Genomic DNA, 27708 nt, shown 5'->3' with positions numbered 1-27708 from the left:
CATTCAGAAGAGGTTACTGTCTGAAACAAATTTAGACTTTCAGAAGGCATTGGAAATCGCTCTGGCAATGGAAGGTGCAGTGTGAGACTCAAAAGCCATACAGGGAGTGCAAAATGGCGCTGTTCTCCACATTGGACAGGAAACCTCAGCCAAAAAGAGCACAAACGTGCAAAGCTTTACTCAGAAGCGGGAAGCAGCCACCGCTAGCAGACAAATTAAGAGACAAATTTAGCAGCTAAAACATGACTTAAAAAACATTTGATCTTTTTAAACTGTGATTCATCACAAGGTTGTCTGCTTCCACCTCTGCATAATAGCAACAGAGGTGGAAGTAGGCAACCTTGTAATGAATCACAGTTTAAAAAAATTGAATGATTTTTCTGTCATCGAAATGGACACCTCATGAGACATTGTGAAGATAGAATCAGGCAGACTTTCAGACAAAAGCAAAAACCCAATGAGATAGACAGCATTGAAAGGCCTGAAGTGATAGATTCAGATATTTATTTTTTATATAACCTAACTATGTAACCATGAGAGTGAATGAGAGGCCCATCAGAATGGAGGTGGATACTGGAGCAACCACTACGGTGATAGGTGAGCATACTTTTAAATACCTGAATCATGGGGGGCATAAACTAAATTTGGAAGAAACTGATGACAAATTAAAAACAGGAGAAGTTGTACAAGTCAAGGGCATGAGTAAAGTCACAGTACACTACGGAGGTCAAACAGTGAAATTACCCTTAATGGTAGTAGCAGGCGAGGGACCCAGTCTCTTCGTTTGAAACTGGTTGAAAGAAAGTAAGTTGGAACGGACTGGAATCTTCCAACTGAGAACTAATGGGCTCTCAGAGCTACTACAAAAATATGTCTCAGTTTTCAAGGAAAACTAAGTTTCTTGGAAAGATTGAGCGGCTTCAAGCAAAAATTCACGTAGATCCAGAGGTAACACCAAGATTCATGAAGGCAAGACCAGTACCTTATACATTGCGGGATAAGGTAGATGCCGAACTGGACAGAGAAACTGGGAGTGATACAACCAGTACAATTTTCAGAGTGGACATCTCCAATTGTACCTGCTCTCAAACCTGACCGAAGCATTAGAACATGTGGGAACTATAAATTAGCAGTTAATAAAAGTGGCTAAGTTGGATAGGCACCCCGTGTCAAAAATTGAGGACTTGTACGCTAAACTGGCAGGTGGAACTGCCTACACAAAGCTGGATATGAATCGTGCTTATCAGCAATTGGAATTAGAGAAGGCCTCCCAGAAGTTTGTCACCATTAATACACTCAATGGGTTGTACCAATACATCCATTTACCTTTTGGTGTATCTTCAGCTTGCACCACATTCCAAAGAACCATGGAAAGTTTACTACAGGGATTGCCCCACGTTGTAGCTTATTTGGATGATGTTCTCACGACTGGACTCACTGAAAAATAACACTTGATGAAGTCGGAATAAGCTTTGAAATATTTTTCACATGTTGGAGCGCAGTTGAACAAAGAAAAGTGCACATACCAAGCAAAAGAGGTAACTTACCTAGGTCACAAGGTAGATTCACAAGGCCTACATCTAGTTGAAGAAAAAGTGAAAGTCATTAGAGAAGCACCAGTGCCAAAGAATACATCCGAACTGAAATCATTCTTGGGGATGATCAATTACTATGGATGCTTCTTGCCTAATTTGTTGACTGAACTGGCACCATTATATTACTTTCTCAAGAAAAACCAGAGATGGTCTTGGCAAACACCACTAGAAGAAGCTTTCACAAAAGTGAAAGAGTTTTTACAATCACCTGCACTTCTAATACATTTTGACCCAGAAAAAGAGTTGATATTAACCTGTGACACAGCACCCTATGGAGTGGGAGCAGTGCTTTCCCATTGAATGGATGATGGATCAGAACAACCTATAGGATATGTATCGAGAACACTCAATACTGCAGAAGAAAGGATACTCTCAAACAGAAAAAGAAGGCCTGTCAATCATTTTCAGTGTTAAGAAGTTTCACCAATTTGTACATGGTCAACATTTTACTATCATATCAGACCACAAGCCATTATTAGGATTATTCAGTGAAGACAAGGCTGTACCCCCTATAGCCTCAGCAAGATTACAAAGATGGGCATTGATCTTGGCAGCGTATGAGCATACTTTCTTTCATAGACCCGGAAGTCAAATTGCAAATGCAGATGCACTCAGTCATTTGCCCATGCAAGTAAAAGATGAGGATGTTCCAATTCCTCAAGAATTCATTTTACTATTGAACTTCCTGGACTCATCACTGCTATATGCTAGACAATAAAAGTTTGGACAAATTGAGACCCAGCCTTATCTAAAGTGTGAAAAGTTCTTCATGGTTGGCCACAAAAACAAGAATCTGATGAAATGAAATCGTATTTCCAGAGAAGATTCAGGATAACCAGCCAGGAAGATATCTTATTGTGGGCAACACGAGTGATTGTTCCTCCAAAAGGACAAAAGCCATTGTTGTCTGAACTTCACAGTGCACATCCTTGAATTTCCCGAATGAAGGCATTAGCACGCAGCTAATTATGGTAGTCTGAGATCGATTGAGAAATAGAAAAATTAGTGAGAAGTTGTATGCAGTGTCAGCAAGTAAAAAAATTACCTGCAACAGCTCTGTTACACCCCTGGGAGTGGCCAGGAAGGCCATGGGTGCGAGTACACATTGACTATGTGGGACCTTTCATGGGAAAAATGTTTCTACTTATCATCGATGAACATTCAAAATGGATGGACATATATGAAGTGAGGTTGCCGACATTTTCTGCTACAATTGACAAGCTACGACAAAGTTTCACAATCAACAGATTACCCGAAGTGGTTGTATCAGCCACGGTATTCATGAGTGCTGAATTTCACCAATTTATCAGCCTCAATGGTATTACTCATGTGAAAACTTTACCATACCACCCTCCTTCAAATGACTGAGAGAGCAGCTCAGACATTCAAATATAGTTTGAAGAAATTGTCTAGAGATTCTATAGCGACTAAATTAGCACGTTTTCTTTTCCATTATAGACCCACCCCTCGTATGACGACAGGTGTCACACCTGTGGAATTGTTGATGATGTGTCTCCAATCGGGATTGAGCCTAATTATGCCAAACTCTGGGGTGGGGGGTGGTTAAGGTGGAAAGGAGTCAGGGAAGTCAGAAAATTGGACATGACTGTCACAGCCATGACAGGACGTGTAACTTAGGAAAGTATTTGCGAAAAACTTTAGAGAAATAAATGAATTGGTGAAATAAGTGCAGTAATGGGACCTCTTTCCTACCATGTGAAAGTGGAAGATCGAGTCATATGGAGACATGCAGATCATATAAGAAGAGGAGAAACCAAATACCCAGAAATTATTCCACCAGTGTTCGTTACTGAATCAATGTCTCCTGTTGAAAGAACTCAACTGAATACAGATGTGTCTGAAGGTTCGACTGTACCTGAAAGAGTCGAAGAAACAGATTCGCTGGTATCTACTAAAGAACCAGATACTCAGCCGACTCCAGTTAGGGAGGTTCCGGATCAAACATCTGAAGCTATAGATCTGAGACGTTCCACACGCATAAGGAAACCCCCAGAAAGACTGACTTTGTAAATTATTTATCTGTGTGAATAATTTGATATTTTGAGAAAAATTGTAAAATGCATTTGTGTAAAGGGGGAGGGATGTAGTAATCTGATGTGTAATATACCTTTAAGACAAATGTTGTAATATAAGATAAAATGATCTTGATACCCAATAGCAGAGTAGCGCAGGTTACCTCTGTAGTCAGTAGTTTTGAGTTAGAGTCTGAAGAGTAAAGACAGAGTTTTGAGATGTAAGCACAAGTGTAGCTACTGAGCTCCTTTTGTAAATAAACAAAATGTGTTTCTTCTCAGAATGGACTATAGGTCTTCTCTGTCTTGGTACCAACTCGGTCACCCTGAAACAAATGTGCAACCCAGATCCTTTAGCCCCAGCAAACCAGGGCACTGGATCCAACAGACAGCTGCCTTTATCTTGTGTAGTAAACAAGGTTTCACATGTCAGTGACACGAACACAGCTCATCAGAACAAGGAGCCACAGGCAGGGAGACATTGTTGAGAACTTATTTACAATAGTGAACATTATGTACAAGTGATTAACACTCGTGCCCAGGCTGTGCAACTACATCTTCTTAACCTTCCTAACACTGCCGCTACATCTTCGTTCTCCCCGAACATCTACAGCAGAGCTGCTGAGATCACAGGAAAAGGAGATTCGGATGGGCCAGGCACTCCCAGAGTCACCTGGATGGATGGCCCCGGGGTATGTACCTGTTGATCCCCTTCCTTATGGGTACCCAAGGGACCCTGGCTGGCTCCTTGAGGAGAAGGGGAAGCTGGAGTGAGATCGAGCTGCCCCACATCCTGCTCGTGTACACATGGTTGGAAGCCAACTATGGCTTCAGCAATGGAGTTCTGCCCCCACAGCAGTGCAGGAGTGATGTCCTGGACCCAGGTCTCCATGGAGGGCAACATCCTACCAGCGTAGACCTCAGTGTGTTGGCATGCAGGTGTTATCACCTCAGCCTGAAGGGGGATGGACTCCTCCATCGTGCTTTGCAGTCTGAGGAGTGCAGCAGACATCCCTTCCTGATGTTCCCGAGCTTGTATTTGCTGCTCCAGCAACTGTGACATGATCGAGTCCAGGGGCTCATCATCTGACTCGGACTCAGCAAATTTCTGGCCTCCAGCAGTCCTCAAAGTGCCGGAGACCTGGCAAGTCCCTGTTGCCACCTGCTGTGGATCAGACAATGCAATGTGCTCACCAGATTGTGATTCCGAGGCTATTCTAAAGCAAGGTCCCACCGAGGTGTGTGTCTCTGTGCTGATGGAGGGTGTGGGTGAGCACTGTGACGGGACTTCAGGGAATGTGCCATCAGATTCCTCTTCAGAGGTTTTTTCAGGGCTTGATTAGAGAGCCTGGGTTGTGGACTCTGTCGGCTGTTTCCCAGATGTGCCTGTGAAGGGAAGGAGAGATAATTAGTGCATGGCAGTGGCCTGTGAAAGAGGACACATCACCCACGGCATGGTTGTCTGATGGATGTTGCACTGTGGGACCCTCACTTTGCAGAGCACCGCCGACCTCACCATCAGCACAGGACTGGTCCAGATCGTCGCCGGCCAGCTGGATGGCTCTGTTTTCAAATTCTGAGAGGACCCTGATTTCAGGCATTCCTCCACCAGTCTGCGACCTCTCCCTCTTGTGTGCCAGCTTATCTTGCATGGATAGAGATGGAGAAAGAGTAAGCAGGATGCCTGCCAGGCCAGATGATAAGTATGCCTGGCATGTGTGGGTGGTGAGTGGTGCCATGGATGGGATGAGGACAATGAAGGTGTGTGTGAGAGAGTGAATAGTGATGTCCCTTGAACTGGCAGTGAGTGAGGGCCCTGTGGATGTGTGATAGGTTTATGAGTGTGTGAGTTGCAGTGATGAGAAGAGTGACTTACCCTGGCGGAACAGAGATGATCATTCATCCTATTTTGGCACTGGGTGGCTGTCCTCTTTTGCATGACACTGGCATTGACCACCACTGCTGCCTCCAAGCTGGGCTGGTCATGTTGCTGCCCATCCTGCGGCCAGAGCAGGGGTTCGAGGGATGTGTCTTTAAGCCTGGGGTGCTGCAATCTTCTTGCATTTCGGGGCCATGTCTTCTGTGCAGCAGCCGTGGGCTGGAAGCACTGAAAGGTGCGTGCATGGCTGCACTTTAAATATGGCGCCCGTCATGAGGAAGTGGCGAGGTGACGGCGTGGTGGACGAAAGAGAACCCACCGCTATGGAAATGGCGTGTTTCCCGGGAATGCATAATTAATGCGGTGGGATTGGGACGATAGCCCTGAGTAGCCGCCATCACGGCCAGCGGGTAAAAAGTCTTTTTTCCCCGCCCTCTCCCACACTTCATATATCCCTCTGCATCGTAGCCTTTCTGTTCCTCAACGAGCTCCATCTCCCTGAAATTCACTCTATCTATCTGTTTGTCTTTCACTTACACATTATTTTAACCTCTCTGCTCCATAGTTGTGTTGGGTTGACTTGCTGTGCATGTGCTCTCCTGCTCTCTTTTCTCAAGTAAAAATGCCCAGGAATTCAGTCGGTCAGTTTGAGCTCTCATTCCCAGCAATGAGAGATCTCTGAATAATGGGAGTCAGAGCTAGCCAGCTTGAGTTGCATGGAGGCTCCTCTCACCAGGAATCTGATAGATATTTGGATCCACAACAACTAATCCCTTTTAACAAACTGAGTACAATAATGTAAGAGACATTGGAACCGTGCGTAAATATGTCATCGCTTGTCATTGCGGATCATATATTTGTTTTTAAGAAAATGCTCAGGCAAGCTCAAAGAATTTTGCAAGTGCAGATTTTTGGGCCTTAATTTCTGTCATAACTTGTAACCAAAACAATTAATGCAATATGAATTAACACTTAACAGCATGTCCTCAAAAAACTTCTGTCTAGAGTAATCTTGAATGCACCGTCTGAATGTAAACTAGCAATAGGAAGCCTTTTGCCCAGCAATATAATTCTAAATACAAATTCTAATTTTACCTAACCTGCTGGGTGACAATGGGGTGGATATTGGGCTGTGCACCCATATTAAACCCTGCCTGAATCAATGAAGAGTACAATTCACCTTCTATAAAACTGGTATCTGATCTGAACACATCCCATTCCCACCCTGAAGGTAAGGTTAAAATTACCCTCATTGCCTCTGGAAATTAGGAGTGATCTCAGTAGCTTCAAGATCAGCAGTTCCTCTTTGAAATGGTGACTCAGTGACCATCTATGTTTTAAAAAAAAAAGTTGTGGTGATGCCTGATGCATCCTTTTGATTCACTGGGTGGATTTTAATGCCCTCTCCAATGTCAAGTTTGGAGGTGGAGGGTATTTAATCAGGTGAGATGGTGGCAGGTGGAGACCCTGCTGCCTTCCTTCCTTGGCCCCAATTAAGTCAGCGGCGGGAAGGCTCCTGGACGGCCTTCCCAGCCCTTCACCAATTGAGGCTTTTAACTGGGCAATTAATGCCCACTTAAGGGCCTCATTCTGCTGCCACTGGTATTCACCCTGTGGCTGACAAGGACTCACCATGTGGGAAGCTCAAATAACAAACACTGTTGGGGTTGTTTGAGGACTTCTGGGGGAGGGGGACTTCTGGCTGGGCAGTCCCTTGGGGGGGCAGTCCCTCGTTCAAAGGCACTCAGTACCTGATTGACAGACCCGCCGTCGGGAAGGGAGGGGGCCCGCTCAGAGCCATCCCCCATCCTTGCAGTTGACCCCCTCCTATCTCCTCTCCTGTGACCCCCACCCCGCGATCCTTCTCCTGCCATCACTCGCTTGTGGCCTAGGAGCCTGTAGTAACTGAAGGTATAGTCTCTCCTATTGTCTATCAGGGGTGACCTGGTTGTTCGTGGAGGCTCCGGCCAGTGAGTCCTAAGCTTGGGTAACCTGGGGGGAAGGATTCTTGTTGAGGGACCTGGTTCAAGCATGTAGCATCTGAAAAGCTCTCTGTAATAAAGTTATCTGTTTCTTGTTAAAACCTGTCCGGTGCATCAAGTCAATGCAAAGCCCCTTGGCGATCCTGGGCCTTAGCAGCAAGCACCTCAGTGACACTGCTGAAGTACTGCTGGCCTCTGATCAACGGATGGGACTTCCACCCCTGGGGTCCTTGATCCTGGGGAAGGCCCACCAGTTCCCAGTTAAGTGCCTGATTAAGTGCGACGGTCCTTCCTATGAAGAAGTGACGCGGAGCTCTTGCTGGCTCTCCAGCCAGCAGACGGGACTCCCGTTGCCTACATTAAATTCCACTCCTTGTGTGCAATGAGCAGGCTCTAGTGAAAATGGTGACTGTAAACTACATGATAGTTTGACTTGTGCTAAAGAGAAAATTGAACATCAGGTTTTCCAGCAGCAGTTGTAACAGCAGTGTTGGGGTTGGATTCTACGTTACAGACAGGTCAAAGGCAAATTCAAATTTAAAAAGTCAAACTCTCAGTTGGAAAAGAAACCTGGCATAAAAGCTGCTGATAGCGACAGGATAGTCGGGGCTTTTGACATAGATGATAAGATTAATTACACAGCCAGCTGTTGCACTTCCTGTTCACAATTAGTGATCGGCAAATACTGAGTCAGAAGCTTGCGGAATATATATAAGGGCAAAGCAGACGTCAGTGAACGCCTCAGCACTCAGTCAACAGGCAGGAATTAATTTGGAATAAGCTCCTGTGGACACATAATTGAGAGAAAAAAAGAAAGACCTGCAGTTTTGTTTTCTTTATTCCTTCATGGGATGTGCGCATCATTTGTTGCCCTTCCCTGATGACCTGGGCCTGAGTGATTTGCTAGGCTATTTCAGAGGGCAACTACATTGCAGTGGGCCTGGAGTCACATGTAGGCCAGACTGGGTAAGGACAGCATATTTCTTTCCCTAAAGAACATTAGTGAACCAAATGGATTTTTACAGCAATCAATGATAGTTTCATAGTCACCATTGCTGAGGCTAGTTTTATTTTAAATATATTCCAGATTTTATTAATTGAATTTAAATTCCACCAGCTGCCATAGTGGGATTTGAAACCATGTCCCCAGGACATTAGCCAGAGGATTACTAGCTCAGTGGCATAACCACTATGCTGCCATCTAAGCTAGCTAAGTTATATAGCGCCTTTAATGAACTGGATGTCCCAAAGTGCTTTACCGCCAGTGAAGTATGTTGAAGTGTAGTCACTGTTGTACGGAATGGATTCCAATTTGAGCCTGGAGTTCTCAGGAAAGCTGTAACTCCATCATCAATGCTGCTCTTCCAGGCTCCTGAAGCTGCCTTCTAATGAATAATATTCTCAAAGGCTCCAAGTTTTGATGGGGGATACATACCCAAAATGTTAACTCATCTTTTCTCACCACTGACCTTCTGAACCTCACCAGCATTTTTTGTTTGTGCCTAACATTCTCAAAGGGATATTTTTCACTTCCTCCTCCCTGCCCTTCAACCTCCTGATGAAGAGAACAGACCATAGACCTTCCCTGGTGTACCATTGCTTTAAAGATGGTAACAGTGGGTTTGGGATGAATTTTACCACCCACCTGTGCCTATGGGCACCCGCAGGTGCCCTTGTCTATAGATAAGTATTCAGCCTCTCAAAGGAGAATCTTTGAGATGGGAATTGCATTGGTCAAGGAAATGTAAGTGAAACCCTGCGCCTCAGCATTTTGCAGCAGAATGCATTGGATAGTCGACAAGAGCTGTGCACCACTGTAGTGGGACTTCAGTGTATTCAATAAACAATGTGTATTAGGCATGCAACAGTTCAACAAGAGCAGCCAGATTCTAATGGATAAGATAATTAAAAATAAACAATGAGTGAAAGCGCTCTTGCCTCTGCATCAGAAGGTTGTGGGTTCAAGGCGCACTCCAGAGACTTGAGCACAAAATCCAGGCTGATGTTCCACTGCAGTTCTCAGAGCATTGCACTGTCAGAGTTTCAAATAGGAAGCCAAAACAAGGTCCTATCTGCCCTCTAAGGTGGATGTAAAAGATTCTTTGGAAGAAGTGCAGGCCAATATTTATTCCTCAGCCAACATTACTAAAAAAAAATGTTATTATCTCATTGTTGTTTTTGGGACCTTGCCATGCACAAATTGGCTGTTGCGTTTCCTGTGCTGTAACAGTGTCTACACTGTTAGTGGTTGTAACTTTGCGGCTATGAAAGGTGCTGTATAAAGGCAATCCATTCTTTTCCTTTGCACTGAGTGGTGAGAAACAATAGCACATTCACTGTACAGGAACAATTGTCACTGAATTTATTTACATGTAAAGTGAGCATTTTAGTGAGCCTGCTGGGTAGTGGTGCATGTTTCACGTTGATTATCTGACTTTCCACTTTGAAACTGAGGAGAAATGGTAACATTTCACTGCATTAGAAAAGTATGTTTTCAGAGTGTGATAGTTCCTATTAGGTTTTGGTGTGAGTCCACTAGCACAGGGTAGTATTGACTCAGTCCTGTGATGCAGTCCATCGAGCCCTTTAGTTCTGATGTGTTGCTCATGTTTTTCCACTGAGTCACGCTCATTCTAAGGATCAATTTCTTCCTCTTCCCGTTACGGCACAAAGTACGATTAACATGTGGAATGGACTTCTGGATAAGGAGGAGGCAAAAAAGTTGGAATCATTTAACAGATGGAATTTTAAATTAAAGATCCCTAAGATTCATACATATCACAATGCAGAACTGTCTGTGTATTTTCAGGACATGGATAAAAAGGAATTTTGCAGCTGCTTCCTAGCATGTGTTCTGAGGTCAAACAGTGAGACAAAAGAAGTTGTACGTGGATCCTTTTCATACGTGTGTGCTCTTTTTAGTGCTTTTGGCAATACGTTTATGCTGGCATTCCTGACTGTCACATTTGAAGCTGTTACAAGTTAACAAATGTTTTAACATGTTAGACAGGAAGTTAGCGTGCAATAATGGCAGATAGTGGCATAGTGGTAAGGTCACTAGACTAGAAATCCTGAGATCCAAGCTAATGCTTTAAGGACACAGGTTCAAATTCCACCATGGCAGTAAATTCAATTAATAAAAACATCTGGAATTATAAAGCTCGCCTTGGTAATGGTGACCATGAAACTATCATCAATTGTCTTTGAAAACCATCTGATTCACTAATGTCCTTTAGGGAAGGAAATCTGCTGTTCTTACCCTGGCCTCGTCTGCATGAAATTCCAGATCCACAATAATGTGGTTGCCTGTTACCTGCCCTCTGAAATGGCCTAGCAAGGCACTCAGACCAAGGGCAATTAGGGATGGCCAACAAATGCTGACCTTGCCAGTGATGTCAAAGTCATTTGGCAGAATGCCTCATCGCCAGAACTTTCCAACAAGCACCAAGACGTAGCTTGGCTGGTGGTGAGAAAGGCCCTCCCCGTCAGATCCTTCCTACACGCCAGGAGTCTCACCCCCTCTGCACGATGCCCTCGAGGTGGCTGTGGTGGGGAAGAGACCGTTGTTCACCTCCTTGTGGATTGTGCCTTTGCAAAGAAAGTCTGGAGAGAGATGCAGTGGTTGCTGTCGAGGTTCATCCCGAGCAGTTCTGTGACACAGGACTCTGTGCTCTACGGGCTGTTCCCAGGGACACACACCGAGACAAACATCAACTGCAGCTGGAGGATCATCAACTCGGTGAAAGACGCGCTTTGGTCTGCCCGAAACTTGTTGGTCTTCCAGCACAAAGAGTTGTCCCCGACCGATTGTTGCGGACTGGCACAATCCAAAGTCCAGGACTACGTGCTGAGGGACGCACTAAAGCTTGGGGCAGCTGCCGCAAAGGCGCAATGGGGAAGGGTCGCTGTCTAAGACCTTTCTACCACAGCGCACCGAGAGACTGGGAACTGTTTAGAGCCCCTCGGGCTGTACAGATCAAAATGAAAGGCTGTAAATGACTGTAATATTGTTTGTACTGATGCACCTGGTGATACATTTTGTAAAAGTTTAACCTGGATTGTACCCTTGTAATGTTGTTTTTGAAATGGTTTTGAATGTGATTGAAGATTTTTATGAATAAAGTATATTTTTACAAAAAAAAACCTTGCCAGTGATGCCCACATCCCATGAAAGAATTTTTAAAAATTGTTTCCAGTAGCTGAAGGGTTGATAGCAAGAGGGCATAAATTTATGGCGGTTGGCAAAAGGATCTGAGATGATGTAAGGAAAAGCTTTTTTACGTAATGAACGGTTAAGATTTAGAATGCATTGCCTGATGAGATTCAGATGGGGAGGTAAATAGCTGAAGGAGGAAAAAGTGCAGGGATATGCGGAGACAGTGGGAGGAATAGATTTCTCTTCAAAAGAGCCAGCAGAAACGCAATGGCCTGAATGGTTTCCTTCTGTCCTGTACAATTGTATGATTCTATAACTGGTGTCCTGAAAATATTGAAAGAATTAAACTCTCCAGTGTCCACAGCAACCTCCTCCTAACCTGTTATTCGAAATATAAAAATAACTAACCTAAATTTGGTGTACTTTACATGAATAACAGAGAGAGTGCTGTCTGCGCCAATACGTGTCCTTAGTTGAAAAGCTAGAATGTGTTACAGTTAAAGCACTGCATTACCTAAAAGGTTTGAACAGTAATAGATTCACTGGACGAAAGAGAGAAGTTGCATTTATAAGGAGATTGAGCACTGACCATTAATGCTGAGAACTAGTCAGCTGCCACTTCTGCCTGTAATTTCTGCATGCATTTTGATTTATTAGTTAATGATACTTCACTGGTACAATCAACAAGCTATGTTGCTGTAAAGCGTTTGGAAATTATATATCATTGGACCACTACTTAACTCACAAGATCTAAATCTAGCGCTCCACAAGCATTTGGGAGGAATTTATGAGCTGTTTATGATGGATCTCTGTGGCTGGCGTGCACAATATCCCAACTTCAGATCTGAGAACTTGAAGCCTTAGGTTTTCGCTAGATGTGCTCAGTTTCACATGACAATCATGACATTTAAGGTCCAAGTTGAAAAGATCCTTTTAGGTATTCCCATTACTTGAGAAGAGGCACTGCTTTTATGAAGAGCTGTTTGTCAGGCCTCTGTTTCCTCTTATTTGTTAACACTATAATATAACGATTGCTCCAAAACAATTCATTAGGCTGCAAAAATTACTTTTGTTTAGCGTCATTGCATTTGTGGGCAGGCAGCTGTTCAGCTACCGCCTAATGTCCCACCCCACCCACTTCCCCCCACCTACATTGACAGTATATCATTCATAATTGACTCTCAGAATGGGGAGAAAAAGGCAAAGATTCTGGCATCTGAGTGTATAAGGCAGACCAGTGCTCTGTCTGCTGTCAGCACTAGTTCATACCAACGATGATACATGTCCTTCCATTGAACTTAACCCTTGGATGTTTTACATACCAGAAAAATATTTCTGTGCCCTCTCACAGGAAATTACTTAGCTTCCTTTGCAATCTACAAAAAATGAACTGTGGAGATTTCTCACTCTCATGAATAACAGTTAAAAGAAACCACCTCATCCAAAGCTGAGGATCAATACTTAGTTAAAAAGCTTCATATGTTTTTAAACTGTGACATATTAATCAGAGGCTGACAGATACACGAGATACACATAGTGAACCCCGAGTTGTTGGATCCAAGTTCCATAAATTGGTGCTGCCATGTTACTGATGTGATGTGGAACTCGGATTGCTGAGAATCTCAAACCCCCAGGCTACTTGTTTACAGTTTTTGGATGGCAGCCAAAGCTGTGGGTCCTTGTTGGTTGCCCTCTTGCAACTCAGTCCAGTTGCCATTTTTCACTGGGTGTCAGCCATGTCTTACTTAACAACACTCCTAACTCTGAGCCTTAAGTTGTTGTTTGGGTTCAATTCCCATTCCAGAGACTTGAGATCAAAATCTAGGTTAACATTCTCAGTGCGGTACTGAGGGAGTGCTGCATTGCTGGGGGTGCTGTCTTTCTGCTGAGACATCTGCCCACAAATAGAAGATGCCATGGCATTATTGCAAAGAAAAGCAAGGGAGTTAACTCTTTGGTAGTACAGAACTTGAGTATTGCTGAAAAAAGAGACATGCTAACAAAGTTTTTTATCTTGCTTCAACAGCATGTCTCTTTTCTGAGCAATACCTAAGTTCTGTACTATCAAATGATTATTTGTATACCTGAGACAGAGGTACAACAAAGACCAAATTCAGGATATCAACAACATCGTTATAAATTGTTGTTCCCTTTACTGTTTGTATTCTTGTGAATTGCCTGAGCAGTGCAAAAGGAAAAGCTTTGACAGTGTGTCTCCTTTTGCAGCAATACTTGAGTTAACCCTGTTGTTCCGCACAATATTTATGTCGCAACTGAAGTCACTAAAACCGATTATCTGGTCATTATCACATTGCTGTTTGCGGGACCTTGCTGTGCACAGATTGACTGTTGCATTTCCTACATTACAACAGTGACTGCACGTCAAAAGTAAATCATTGGCTGTAAAGCACTTTGAGATGTTCCGAGGTTGTGAAAGGCACAATAATAATACAAATCCTTCTTTCTTCATGCATGAGTTTACTGAGCATCACAGATCCCCCCCACAAAGTCCAAACAAACATAATCAGACTTCCAGTTCTTTAAAAAGAGACACCATGTTTGGCTTTGCCCATTATCAAACAAATTTGAAGAGACTCTTCAATCCAAAAGACTTAACTCTTCTTTTAGCACCTTTTTAAAATGGACCTTGTGTTCAATTTTTCTTTCAAACTATCCATTGAAATTGGTGTTGTTTCACACAACCCATTTGTCTTCTCTGCATACCAATGGAAAATTTGGAAGTATGTGAGGACAGGGGATTCAATCCTGATTTACCAGAATTAATGACACAAATTTTAAATTAGATTTTTAAAAATTGCAACAATGAACATAGAATTACCTTAGCAAGAAAGTTTTCTTGGGTTAAATAATTACAGAGGCCTATAACAGGGAAAACCTTGTTTTATTTGTACCAACATCTTAAATACTAAAATAAAGCATACATTCTCGATCTGACTTCAACTAGAGAAGAGCAGAGTCCTCCCCACACAGAGGTTCAAACTGTTACTGGCACCCGGCTGAATTTAATGGAGCCCTCTGGATCGGGCTAGATGGAGGGCCGGCCTGCACAATCACGGGGGAGGCTACGCATCCCATTCCCACCAGCGGGAAAATTGACCCTCGGTAAATCAGTGGCGGGAATGGGCTGAGCTCGTTTGCTGGCTAATTAGACTCAAGAACAAACCACTTAAAGGTCATTATCCCTGAGCCCACTGGGATTTAGTGGGGGCTCAGGGATTCTGCCTAAATTGCATAGGTTTCCTGTGCCTCATGAAGGCCACCCAGTTTCCAATGGCTTCCCAAGGTGGGGGGTCCCTCTTTCAAAGGCGTTTACTGCCCGATTGCAGGCCCTGAGAATGGGAAAGCAGGTGCCCGCTGACAGCCAACCCCATCCATGCATCCGGCACCTTTCCCCTCCCCTCTTCGCTGGTGACTCTCTCCCCATTATCCCCATCCTGCCCCCGCTTACTTGTGGCCTAGGCCTCTTGTTGACTCTGGGCCTCTGCTGTGTGCATTTCCGGAAGCAGCCACTGCTCCCACTGGCACTGACAGCCAATGGAGACCTACTGGTCTCTGACCAGCACCTCTTGGTGATGTAGGATTTCCACTGGCAGGGCCCTGACGCCTGGGGAAGGCCCCTGAAAATACTTTACAGGCACTTAATTTGGTTGAGCCTCCCCCCACTGATGTGTCCTGAGTCCCCTGCCTGTTCTCCAACCAGTTGGCAGGGCCCACGTGGGGAGCACTAAATCCAGCTGACCATTTTTGTTTCAAAGACTCTTCAAAGCTTTTTGCAATGCTTTACAATTGCAAAGCTTGGTAATGCAAATCTCAATGAAGTGCATCTTCATTTCACTTGTGCATGTGATTGTGATAAAAATAGTACACGGTTCTTCGTCAGGAACACTTTATAATGATGGTGGTGATCTTTGGTGTAAGGGTATGTTGCCATGATTCAAAGACTTTTTATACACGATTAGAAATAGTGAATGCAATTTTACACAAATGTTTATGAACCTTGCACATCTGTATTTATCTATAGCTTGACTCAGATGGTAGCATTCTGACCCCTAGAGTTGTGGGTTTAAACCTTGATCCAGACTTGACTGCATGATGCATTGACATGGATAATGCATCAGTCCAGTACTGAGGGAATGTTGCCTGGTCAGAGTGCTGCCTTTTGGATGGAGTGCGCTGGTCAACTTTCCTCCCCCCAAAAACAAATTATGTAGTCTTCCGTATCATTGGCTTTCTGTGGGATCTGCCTGTGTACAAATCATCTGTCAAATTGTCTACATGACAAAAGTGATGAGGACACTTCAAAAGTACTTCATTGTTGCTAAGTACTTTGGAGGTGTCTTCGGAATGAGAGGCGCTAGCACTTGGCAGACCCATGGAAGGTCAGCTGTTATATATAAAAGTATTGAATCTACCACACGCATATCACACGCTTTGTGGCAGGTGTAAAACAACCTGCCCAAAAAAAAGCTCGCCATTGAACTGCAACGTAAAATTTCCGCGCAGTCACTTCAAAGAAAATGAAAATGGGGAGAGACGTAAAAAGTGCTGCCAATTCACAATCGCCCATTCTACACTTTCAAACAAGGACAAAATTATCTGCGTTGGGCCTACATGGGAAGGTTGCATTCCATTAGATATTTGAGGCTTTTTCTTCTGCTTAAATAGTAAATAGACATTTCTTTTTGATCGCAGAGATTATGAATGATGTCATCAAGAAGGTGAAGAAGAAGGGAGAATGGAAGGTAGGAATCTTTTCTTTTCATGGTGATATACCATTCTGATGCTTTTGGGTCAAGGAGTGAATGAGCAAGAGGGACAAAGGGACTGATATTTAATATAGTTAATAAAGAGCTTTGCTCGGCGGGATAACCGCTACATTTTTATTGAAATTATTAAAATCAATAAGGATACCCTCTTGGATAGAATAAGTGACCTCAAAATAGATCAGGCTGACATCCACCCAACTGGGACCTCAACCAGATTGGCTGTGTTCCTTACAAAACCGTTGCTCACTTTTTTAATAACTTGCTAGAGGGACTGTTCCCCTCGACTAGAAGGATGCTCATCTAATTCCAATTTTTAAAATGGGAGGCAAGGCAGAACCAGAGAACTCTAGGCCAATTAATGTGACTAGTAAGAGATGCACTTTTGAAAGGGATGCAGAGGTGCTCTAAATGATCACCTGGACAGAGGAAGATACATTGGGGGCACTCAACGCAGCTTCTTTAGGAGAAGGGGATGAATTTTGCTGTGTACCTGGATGTCCCATTGACCGACTGGGCTTAAAATGGGAGATGATCCTCCTTCGGTGGAGGGCGGGACCTGGGGCAACATATTGTCAGCAGCAGCCAGTTAAGAGGCCACCACCAGGGTTGCTGTCTAATTAAAGGCTACTAGCCCAATCAGAGGGCCATTGGTAGCCTCAGCAGTGCCACCATTAATAGTGGCCATTGCTGATTCTGCAACCTCAATGTTGGGCTGAGGGAAGTCGAGGCCCGACAGCTATCAGGGGGTGGGGTGGGAGGAATCCTGCAGCATCGGTGGGTGCTGGGTGCCCCCTCCATGGACCATGCAATGGACATCTAAGGCACATCTCCTCCTGGGAATCCACTGGGAGGCTACCAGGGTTTACCTGGCGGTCTCCTTAAGGGGTGGAGGGCCCCCTGCTGCCAGGGCCAGGGAGGTAAATCATGAGCCCTGGTTCTTTTCCTGTTCTGGGCCCCTTATTTCCTCACCCACCCACCCCACTTTAACCCTCTCCCTCAATCATGCATGAATTTTCCCCTTCCCTTTCACCAACCAATTCCTCAAATAATCACCAAAGATCCTAGTAAAATGACAATAACCATTGTTGGCATCTAGTTGCAAATATTGTCCGATGTATATAGGTCATACATATTAAGAGCAGCAGATATACTGCAGTGTCAGTTTGTGTGCGCTCTATAAGTGATCCCACTGTGACTGTTAAACAAACCAGACAGCATTGGCAATATTGTTAATTTGACAGGAAAATATCCTATTAGTTATTTATAACACTGTGCAGGCAATAACACTGATTTCGGTGACTGCCTTGGCCCTCATTAACATGTTTTGCACATTGCATCATATGGACACAGTGACAGTAAATTCATACTAGCAATCTAGATAACTGCATGAAATCTTTTCCATTCTGTAGAAAAATTAGAAGACGTTCTCCTACCTGGGTACATGATGTTATTCAATATATTTATTTTATACAAGGGTTATAATTGGATTCTATTTAATCAGTAATCTTACAGGGTGGAAAAATCAAATGACTCATGGGGCAGGATCTTCCGGTCGGTGAGCGGGGGCAGGGCCCACTTACCGATGCATAAGATGATGCGGGATGACATCGGGTGGAACTCCCGATGTCACCCCGTGTCATTTCCATTTTCAGGTCGGTGGGGTGCAGCCAAGTCAGCTGCGTGCCTGCCGACCTGTCAACGGCCTATTGAGGCCATTGAAAAGTAATTAAACATCATTAATGGACCTGCCCGTCCAAACTTAAGGTTTCCGGGCAGGCCGGGAGCCCTGGTGGGCTTCAGAAAAAGCATGAAATCTCATCCATGGGTGGGATGAGGTTTAACGAGGGTACTTAAGTTTTTAGTAAAGGTTTCAATATAAGTTATGTACATGTCCCAACTCATGTGACAGTGTCACAAGAGGGGACATGTCAGGGAAATTTTTCTATCATTTGTATAACAATTTTAATTTTGGAGCCGATCTCCCTGAGGCAGCACTTAGCCTCAGGGAGATCAGTGTGCTCTTTTGCGTGCATGCATTAAAGAGTGCACTCTTTGGCTGAGGGAATCCCCCCCGCCCACACAGGGAGCACATAACGCTTCCTGGCGGACATCATGCTGGACGGGCCTTAATTGGCCCACCCACGTAAAATTGTGGCATGCCCCCAATGGGGGCGCCGATTGGAGGTGTGCCCGACCGCACCTGCTCCCACACTTGCCCCCCGCTGATGGGCGGAAATTTTTTTCCCACGGTCAACAAAATGGAATGATTGAACAACATAGGTCTTCATGGTCAGTGAGAGGTGTTGGAGCCCTCAGGTGTCTCTGTGTGACACAACTTTTAAGAGGCCAGAGGACAAAGACTGGTTCATAACTGCACCTGTGCTTTCTTGATCAGCAGTCTGAAGACTGCTGATTGCTGCTTCTCACTGCAATATATTTTCAACATCTACTATGCAACACAACTTTATCACTATATTTCACTACCTCAGAAAATCATAAAAAGCACCAAAATAGAGTTGGATAATAAGTATGTAGACAAAAGGGCAAGATTTCAGCCAATGGAAAAGACTCTTGAGAATCATGTGCAGTGTAAAACAGGTTACTGATTCACTATTAGCCCATTATGTACTCCTGCCCTGGCAATTTCACCCCACAATGTCTGTTTGTAATAACATTGCCTACATTACACCAGTGATTCCAACTCAAAAGTATTAAATTTGTTGTAAAGCGATTTGAGATATCATGAAAGGTGCTGTATAAATGTAGGTTTTGTCTTTCTTTCATTACACATGCATATAGTAAGTAGAGTTACTGTAGCAATGGTGAAATTGGAGGCCCAAAGCTGTTTTTCTAAGGATAATTAATCACAGAACAATCAACTGATGTTAAGAAAACAGCTACAAAGAAATCACTACATTTACAAAACAATTCCACTCTGTAGCCAATACAACCTTACCATTCTGACTTCTCTGGCACCAACCCACAATATACCATAAATGGCATCTACCCCTTTTACGCTAATGACACTATCCCCAAGATTCATCAATCAGACATCTACCAGCAGCTCAGGGAAAATGTAGGTTGAATTGTTGATCTGAATGAAACATGGTACAAAAATTCAGTATGGCCTTAACTCAAGAACTGGATTATTTCCCCTTCCCCCAGAAGTTGTCATACAAATTGTGTTATACATTGTGAATTTACAGTCTATCTGGGGTGAGACTAAGATGGAACAGTGATCTGTAAAACCTTTCTTCAAGCAATCTCTTAGTGACAAACAGGGGTTGCATTCCCAGACTTTACAAGCATAATAAAATGGGCGACAGTGAGTCAACACCCTGTTTTGCATCACTCCCAGTTTTTAGTTTCTTATATTTGTTTTGATGAGGCCCAAGATTCTGAAGCCTCTGGTATATCAACACGGCATGTCATCAGAATTGTGCCTACCTACTTTAGGGCATAATGAAAATTTATTTAAATGCGTGTTTAAATTCAAAAGATGAATTTTGAGAAGTGTACAGTATTTAATTTTGTGGTACTAAACCTCAAAAATAATCCCCCCAGCTCCCACCAACTCTCCCATCCACTTCCACCCCCCTCCACAAACCCCCACCAACTCCCCCATCCACCACCCCTACCAACCCACCACCACCATCACCCCCCCATCACCCCTAGCCCCTGGACCACCTACTCATCACCCCTACTCCTCTCCGCCAGCATCCAAATGATTCCAGGTATCTCACTTAGCATTTTTCAAGCCAATATTCAACCAAGGGCCTTCTGATGAATTGGAGGTGCTACGCCTGACCTTCAGGCAGCTTCGTGGTTTACTGGCGGGCTTTTCACAAAAAAAAATCAGAGCCATGAAGCTGCCCGAAGGTTGGAAGCAGCAGCACAGCAACTGCCAGTGAAACGAACCTGAAAGACCGGCTTAAAATAAAATCGGAACTGTCCGGCTGACGGTTCTGATTTTTTTTTTTTAAAAGGTGGTCTTTCAGGTCTGCGGCTCCGGCTGGATGACAAGAAACTGGGACTTTACAACACTGAGCCCGGGCACCCCCAGCCCCTGGGTCCCGGTGTTTGGCACCATCTGCACTGCCCTCTCCCGGGCCCGGCCTGCCACAGACAAAATGCCCATGGAGGCAAGAGGTGACCCTTAATTAGTCACTTATGTGCCTCAATTGGATCCTGCGGGGCAGTGACTGAGCCACCAAGTTTCTCACTGCTGGCAATATGGCATGACCGCCTCAAGGTATTGGGGTTGGGTTGCCCTCCTGATGCCTTTCCCAGCCATTGTGCCAGCCCTTCCACCTCTCCGCCCATCGCCAACACACGGGGAAAATTCAGCCCATAATCATATCTTACCATCTAATCAAAGTTTATGAAGAAGTCACCAGATAAGGGGATGTGGGGAATCTGGTCAACTAAAGGGCAATTTGGTTCAGGACTATAAATTGATGAAGTTACTAGATTTTATCCACATTGGCAATTTGTTTCAATTAGCTAGGTTGGGGAAGACAATAGGGTCACACACACGTTACAAAGGGTAGAACTCAGTTAGATATTAAGTGGCTCTATTCAGTCGAGGATAATAACCTCTGGAACAAGTTCACAGCTTGTATGGGGAATGTGGATTTGCTGTACATATTCATAAGAGAATTGGACTGGTTCCTAGTTTGGGTAGAGATCACATCAAGAGTTAGGTTCCAATTCATATATAACTATTGGCCAATAATCTCCTGTGTTAGTTTTGATTGGTTCAGAGTGTTGGGTGGGAGAGTGATCAGAGAGCAATTGCCCGGATCTGCCGCCATTCAGCTCACTAATTATGCATTTGTTAGGAGCTCGGCAAATCTCATGGAGGGATGGGCAGGAAGTCACCTGCCCTGCCATTACGTCATGGAGTCCAAAGTCCTGGCGTCACATTTAAAGGGCACCTGGACAGACATTAACCCAATGTAGGCCGGGAGCTCTGCATTACTCCTCCAGAGTCCTTGTGGCAGCAGCTCGTACTGGAGAAGCTGGCAGATGTGAGCAACCACATCCCTGGACATACGAGGACGTCTCTAGCATTCCTTTTGGTTCATCACTAGATAAGAGCAACGCCGGAGATACACCCATGGTTGGGACAATGCTTGCCACTGCAGTGTTCCATGTTCGCCAGCATTTTGACCTTTTGGCCTCTTGCTGCTTGGTCTTTGCTCTCCTGGCCCGGTGCCGACCAATGACGAGCCCTCTTTCTCCTCATCTGGATAAGAGCCATTACCAAGGCAGGGTTGCCTGCAGCCTGCACCATCAATGCCTCTCTGGATGTGTGAATGAATTGAAGTGATACTTAGTGGGCATATCCTTTACTGGTTTCTCTCCATCTCAAAGCCAGCAGGCCAGTGCTAAGCCCTTCACCTGGTCTCTGTCTACACATGGCATCCCCACCCCACCCCTTCCAGGTAAAGGACATCCTGGAGGACCAGAGACTGGTTGTCTTCCAGTTCATACATGGCTGTGCATGAAGATATTGCAATTTGACTGGGGTGATGAGAGCCATGTGCAAGCAGCCTCCCTCTGACACTATTCCACCTGCCTCCAGTAACTTTGGTTCTATAGAGAGACCATTGCCTTGGCAGCATTGAAGGACTAACCACATGATCCCTTGTCAGCCATGACCGTTCAGCTGGCAGGATGGAGGTTTGGAGTCGTGAGTTGGCTGCCCTCCACCGGCTGGGCCCCTTGTAGGCATCCACTCCCCCCTCCCCCTCACCTCTGCCGCTGACAGCAGCCAATGGAAAGTGGAACAGAATGAATGGCAGCTCTAACCTTGCTGGGGTCTCTATGTTATGAGACCCATGAGTCGGAACAAACCTGTTGCCATGTGCGCTTGGTCATAGAGAGGGGAACACAATTGAGAATGGTTGACATCGAATTGCCTCATGATTATTAGGGTGTCCCTTTAGTTGACCACTTGTGCTGACCTTGAACTTCATCCACCTGAAAAGATTGTTCTCCCACTTTGAGGGATCTCACTGAGTGACTAACTGCGTGGCCAAGGTCAGATTTGAAAAATGGTGCACCTCACCTTCCATTTTCGGTCTACCACCTTCTACCCATCTCCGTCACCCAGCAACCTCCCCCCCATCACCCTTGACCCACCCAATTATACCATTCCCCTCCCCTCTGTTACCCTTGAACCTCCCCCGGTTACCCTGTACCCTATTACGATCTACCTTCACATGCCTTCCCTCCCCTTTAGAGCTGACCTCGTTACCATCCCCATGCCCATCCTGACCCTCCCCCTTCCCGTTATTCAAGAAAACACCCGCCTAGTCCTCCTCCATGAGGCCTTCACCGACCAGACTTGCCTAGGACCTGCCATCCTACTGCATCCCACTCCCCACTCTGATCTGACTGTTCCCTCCTATCACCAGTACCCTGAGTTCATCCCCAGGACTCCACCATCGACAGCACTGATCCCACCCTTTAAGACACTTTTTCCTCCCCCACCCCCCTTTCTCGGACACTCATTCCACCCCTTCCCCTCTTAGCCTGCCTCCCCTGTCCAGCCTTCACTCTACCCTTCCACCCTACCCCCTTCCAACCCTTCCAGTCTTTGTCTGCCTCCCTCCTCCAACCTTGGCACAGCTTTTGCTACTGGCACTCGATATGCGTGAAGTTAAACAAGGTCTGGCACGGGGGCCTTTTATCTGGCATGGGGCATTTAATGAGCATGCATGAGATGCTAATGCATGCAAATGGGGTTCTCGACATTGTTCATTGGGAAGCTTGAGCCACATTTAACCTGCTTTGAGAGCCAGGAGAACAAAATTCAAACAGTTTATCCCGTCATCGGAAACAGATTGTTTTGCCTCCCGACAAATGAAGCGCTCCCGCCCACCACGATTCCAGCTGCTGGCGGGAGAGGAAGATTCCGCCCAATGTCTGAACTCAACTCTGACCTAATTTGGGATCCTGGAGGAATTCAAGAGAAAGAAAGAGAAACTTATTTTTTAACTGGGACCAAGAGCAGCTTATTTAACTCATTTATTTGATAGACAGTTCAAGTGATTCAAATAATTTGGGAAGGGGAAAAGTTTGGAAGGTTACGTTTTCTATTTGGATACAAACAGAGCTAACAATTTTTTCCCATATGAAATTGGGTGAGAAAGAAGAGGCCCCATCTGTTGTAATCTGAGGTATAATACACCTTTAAGGGAATGTAAGCAGGTTGGCCATATGACTGTACGACCCAATAGCTGTGTAGCACGGGCTACAATGCTAACATTAGTCTCAAGTAGGGTCTGGTTGGAGAAGCAAACATCATATTAATGCTCTGTCGTCTGTGTAAATAAATAGCATGTGCTTCATTTCATATTGGTCTCTGCATCTGCAGTATATTGTAATCGCCTCACCTACCGGCAGATAAACGTGCAACTGGTTCACAAGCAAAGCGACCCCACAGTAGAACATAACATCATCACATGAACCTGGACTAGGTTTCAAAGGTGCAAAGGAGACATCTCTTAAAAACAAACTCTAATTTTATTGGGCCATGGAATATTGGAGTTACCACTTTCAATAAATCTCAACAATGCATTAAAAGTAACGGGTTCATAATTTGTCACAGCTTCTATGCTTAAAAAGATGGTGAGCTTTTTTGTAAAGGCGTGTCAGAACTAAGCATGATTCTGAGGGCTCTGCTGGTCACCTGCACTTCACAGGAGAGCAGGCCATTTGCCTGATTGTTGCTAACCATTGTATGGTGAGAGGAGGTTTACCAAAGCCCCACGACCTACATATGCAGAGTGCAAAGTGTTCCACCTGTGAATGAGAAACTCGCAATTCTCTTTTACCTTCGCTAGATGTAAGGGTGGGGGTCTTCATCCATGAAGCAAATTGCTATATCCCACCTTGTGTCAAACATTTACCTGAAAACGACAGAAGCAACAAAGCTGTAAAGCAGCTCAATGACTAATATGAAAGTCAGAGTCTTTCTATTAAGTGCCATACTGCTTATGCCGACATGATGATTGTATTTGTGTATTTTATTAGGTGCTGGTGGTGGATCAACTCAGCATGCGCATGCTGTCGTCCTGTTGCAAGATGACTGATATTATGACAGAGGGCGTCACAAGTGAGTGTTTCAGTTATGATTTGGAACCAGAATTCTTTGCAGTCAGCTTTAATGAAAATAGTTTGAAAGTTACAACTTCTGTGCAAAGTTGCATTTCCACGTCTTCTGTCTCCTCATAAATGGTTTTGAAAATCCATGGAACAGAAGGACGCAATCCTTCTTGAAAGTTTGTAACTGTCCTGTGAGGTTCAGAGCAGTTTTATTTAAATACTTCACCAACGTAGTAACAAGCAAAGAAACAAGAAAGCAACAAGTCATTATTAAGCTTCGGTTCATTCCAGGGCAAGCAAGGATCCTCAGGTGTGGCTTAGTGGTAGCATGCTCTACTCTAATTCAGAAGGATGTGCATTCAAGTCCCAATCTAGGAATTTGGACACAATATCTAGACTGATACTCTTGTGAAGAACCTGAGGGGTGCTACACCGTTTTCTTCTGGATCAGACAGTAAACCAGAGCCCTATCTGCCCTTGTAGGTGGAAATAATAGATTCCATGACACTAGTTTGAAGCAGAGTTCTTCCCTCTGTCTCAGACAACATTTCGCTCTCCACCAACATCACTAACACGGATTATCTGGCCATGATCACGTGGCTGTTTATCAGAACTTGGCTACCTCGTTTCCTACATTATGCCATTTCAAAAAGACTTCACTGGCTGGAAAGGACTTTGGGACATCCTGAGATTGTGAAAGGCGCCACATAAATTCAAGCTCGTTCTAAGAACATAGAAACAGGAGGAGGCCGTTTAACTCCCCGAGCCCGTTCTGCCAATCAATGGGATCATGGCTGACCTGGGACCTAACCTTATGTTCCATTTCCCTTAGTACCTTTGGTTAACAAAAATCTATTCACCTCAGAATTAAAATTAATAGTTGGTCAGGCATCAATAACCACTTGTGAAATAGGCCCTGCAGTTCAGGCGACTTTGTGGGGAGGGCAAAGGCTGCCTTACAGTTCAAGATAGCGCACAAGCACGTGCGTGGTGGTGGGGGGTGAACAGGGGCAGGAGGCAAGGGTAGCGGCCAACCATCAGGGGCACCTTGTATAAAATGGCCACTCCTCTGCCGCTGAGACAGGTCAGGCGCAGCCACATTGATATGATTGGAGTCGGGCCTCCAGTTTCTCTGCCCACTCAAGCAGTGCAGAGGCATGAAAGTATCACAAGTGCTCCAGAGCTTTTCACCCCTCGGGCACAGACTGTAAACTAGTGGGTATTTTAGTGGACTGAAGAACAGTTGGATGACTGGGCACGTTGTATAGTCTCCTTGCTAAAACTGGCCATGGAGCAGTGATTGGTGGAGGTACCCACAGCCCCTTGCAATGTCATCATTTCGGTTTGGACTAGTCTCCCCCATGGTTCAAGCTAACAGTGCAGCCTTGCAGTGTGGGTTAGGAGAATGCCTGTGCCTGAGCTGAGAGCACAGCATACAGTCCAATGGGCAAAGCTGCCGCCAATCGGTCAGGTGGAGTGGGGTGGAGGGAGGCGGGGTTTCGGGCAGCCATGCAGGGCACTAAACTCTGGCCATCCATGTGGTGGCCAGCACTCCCCGGGATGCATTAAAGGGGCTTTCAGACTTAACCAAGAGAGGTTCTTAGTACACCCGTGCTCTCTCCCATTCATCCTGCAGGAGGAGTACCTCAGGATCATGGAGCTTGGTGAACTAGCTGTATGTCTCGTGGCGTACAGAGAGTGAAGACGATGGAGAAGAGAGCGACAGAGGCTTCTGGTTGCACAGAGGGAGGAGCAGCACCCTCAGGAAGAAGGGGTGGCTGGGTCTCCCGCACACGCTGCTGAAGAGCCACAGTGAGCCGTCACTGGTCAGCACCTAGCTGGACCCAGGGTCTATAGACGCTGCCTTTCATTCCTGCAGATGACCGAGAACCAGTGTCGCCCAAGACTGCGCATGTCTAAGGAACTGGTCAGTCACATCTACCAGCTACTGCAGGATTTGGTACCATGGGGGCTTGGATGGTATTCACTGCCAGTTGCCGTAAAAGTGACAGCGGCGCTCAATTTTTACGCCAGTGGCTCCTTTCAAGGCTCCACAGGTGAGCTCTGTGGGATATCACAAACCTCCACCCACAAATGCATCCATGGAGTCACGGATGCCATCTTTGCGAGGGCACACAACTTTGTGCATTTCGCCTGGGACCAGGACAGCCAGGATGCAAGAGCGATTGGATTTGCCCAGATCTCGGGTTTCCCACAGAGGTAGGGTTCCATCGACTGCACTCACATGACGCTCAGATCTCTGTCGCAACACGCGGTCAACTATGTCAATCACAAGGGATTCCAATCGCTGAATGTGCAGCTGGTGTACGACCACCACAAACAAATCTTGTAGGTTCGCACACGGTTTCCAGGGAGTGTGCATGACTGCCACAATCTCAGTCAGGCACAGATACGTGACGTCTTCCAGGGTCCACAGAGGTGCAGGGATGGTTCCTCGGGTCAGGGGCTACCTGCAGAGGACGTGGCTGATGACATCCGTGAGGCGGCCTCAGACTGCAGCAGAGCGACGATATAATGAGACTCATGCTGCAACTCTCAACTTGGTGGAGCAAACCATCAGGATGCTGAAGATGAGGTTCCAGTACCTGGGCCGGGTCTGGTGGAGCCCTGCAATACAGTCCACAAAGGGTGTCACTCATCGTCGTCACCTGTTGTGCTCTTTACAACCTGGTGCTGCAACGGGGAGAGGAGCTGGCTGAGGAGGAGATGGAAGAGCTGGAGGTCTCCTCCATTGAGGAGGACGTTGATGGCGATGAGGATGAGGAGGTCCTCAAAGGCAATGATGACAGCGATGAGGCCTTTACACTGCACAAAATGAGACAGGGGTGTTCGGGAGGCCCTCACAGCTGCTAGATTTGTGGAGGATGATGACAATGTGTAAAGATGAGACCCCATAGATCCTCACATTGCATCTATGAACGTTTGATTCCAGTCTGGCTTATGGCAGCGCACATACTCTCTGTGAGAATGCTGTTGTCATGGAGACGCAGTAGAGGCTCTAATAGTCACCCAATTGCAGGAGGATGATGACGACATGCAGTGAGGACACTCCATAAATCTTTACATAGCCTCTGAGAATGTCTGACTCATGTCTGGCCAAGGGCAGCTCGCTTGTGCTCTGTGATCAGGATCATAGCATA

The 27708-nt window shown here is 45.4% G+C and overlaps 1 protein-coding gene across 6 annotated transcripts in view; it reads left to right on the top strand.

The window, feature by feature from the left end:
* The window catches only part of stxbp1a (syntaxin binding protein 1a), a 133794-nt gene that overhangs the window by 71336 nt on the left and 34750 nt on the right, over positions 1-27708 (top strand). For 5 of the 6 annotated variants that reach the window (XM_078550279.1, XM_078550278.1, XM_078550281.1 and 2 more), the window contains 2 exons: positions 16359-16408; positions 24476-24557. In XM_078550279.1, the coding sequence (XP_078406405.1) occupies positions 16359-16408; positions 24476-24557 (132 nt within the window). Of the gene's footprint in view, positions 1-8393; positions 8456-16358; positions 16409-24475; positions 24558-27708 lie in introns of those variants that run through there. The other variant, XM_078550283.1, reaches the window with a different exon arrangement.

The sequence above is a fragment of the Cetorhinus maximus genome, chromosome 10 (assembly GCF_964194155.1).
Source record: "Cetorhinus maximus chromosome 10, sCetMax3.hap1.1, whole genome shotgun sequence".
Lineage (NCBI taxonomy): Eukaryota > Metazoa > Chordata > Chondrichthyes > Lamniformes > Cetorhinidae > Cetorhinus > Cetorhinus maximus.
This window is presented reverse-complemented; position numbering and strand designations above follow the sequence as displayed.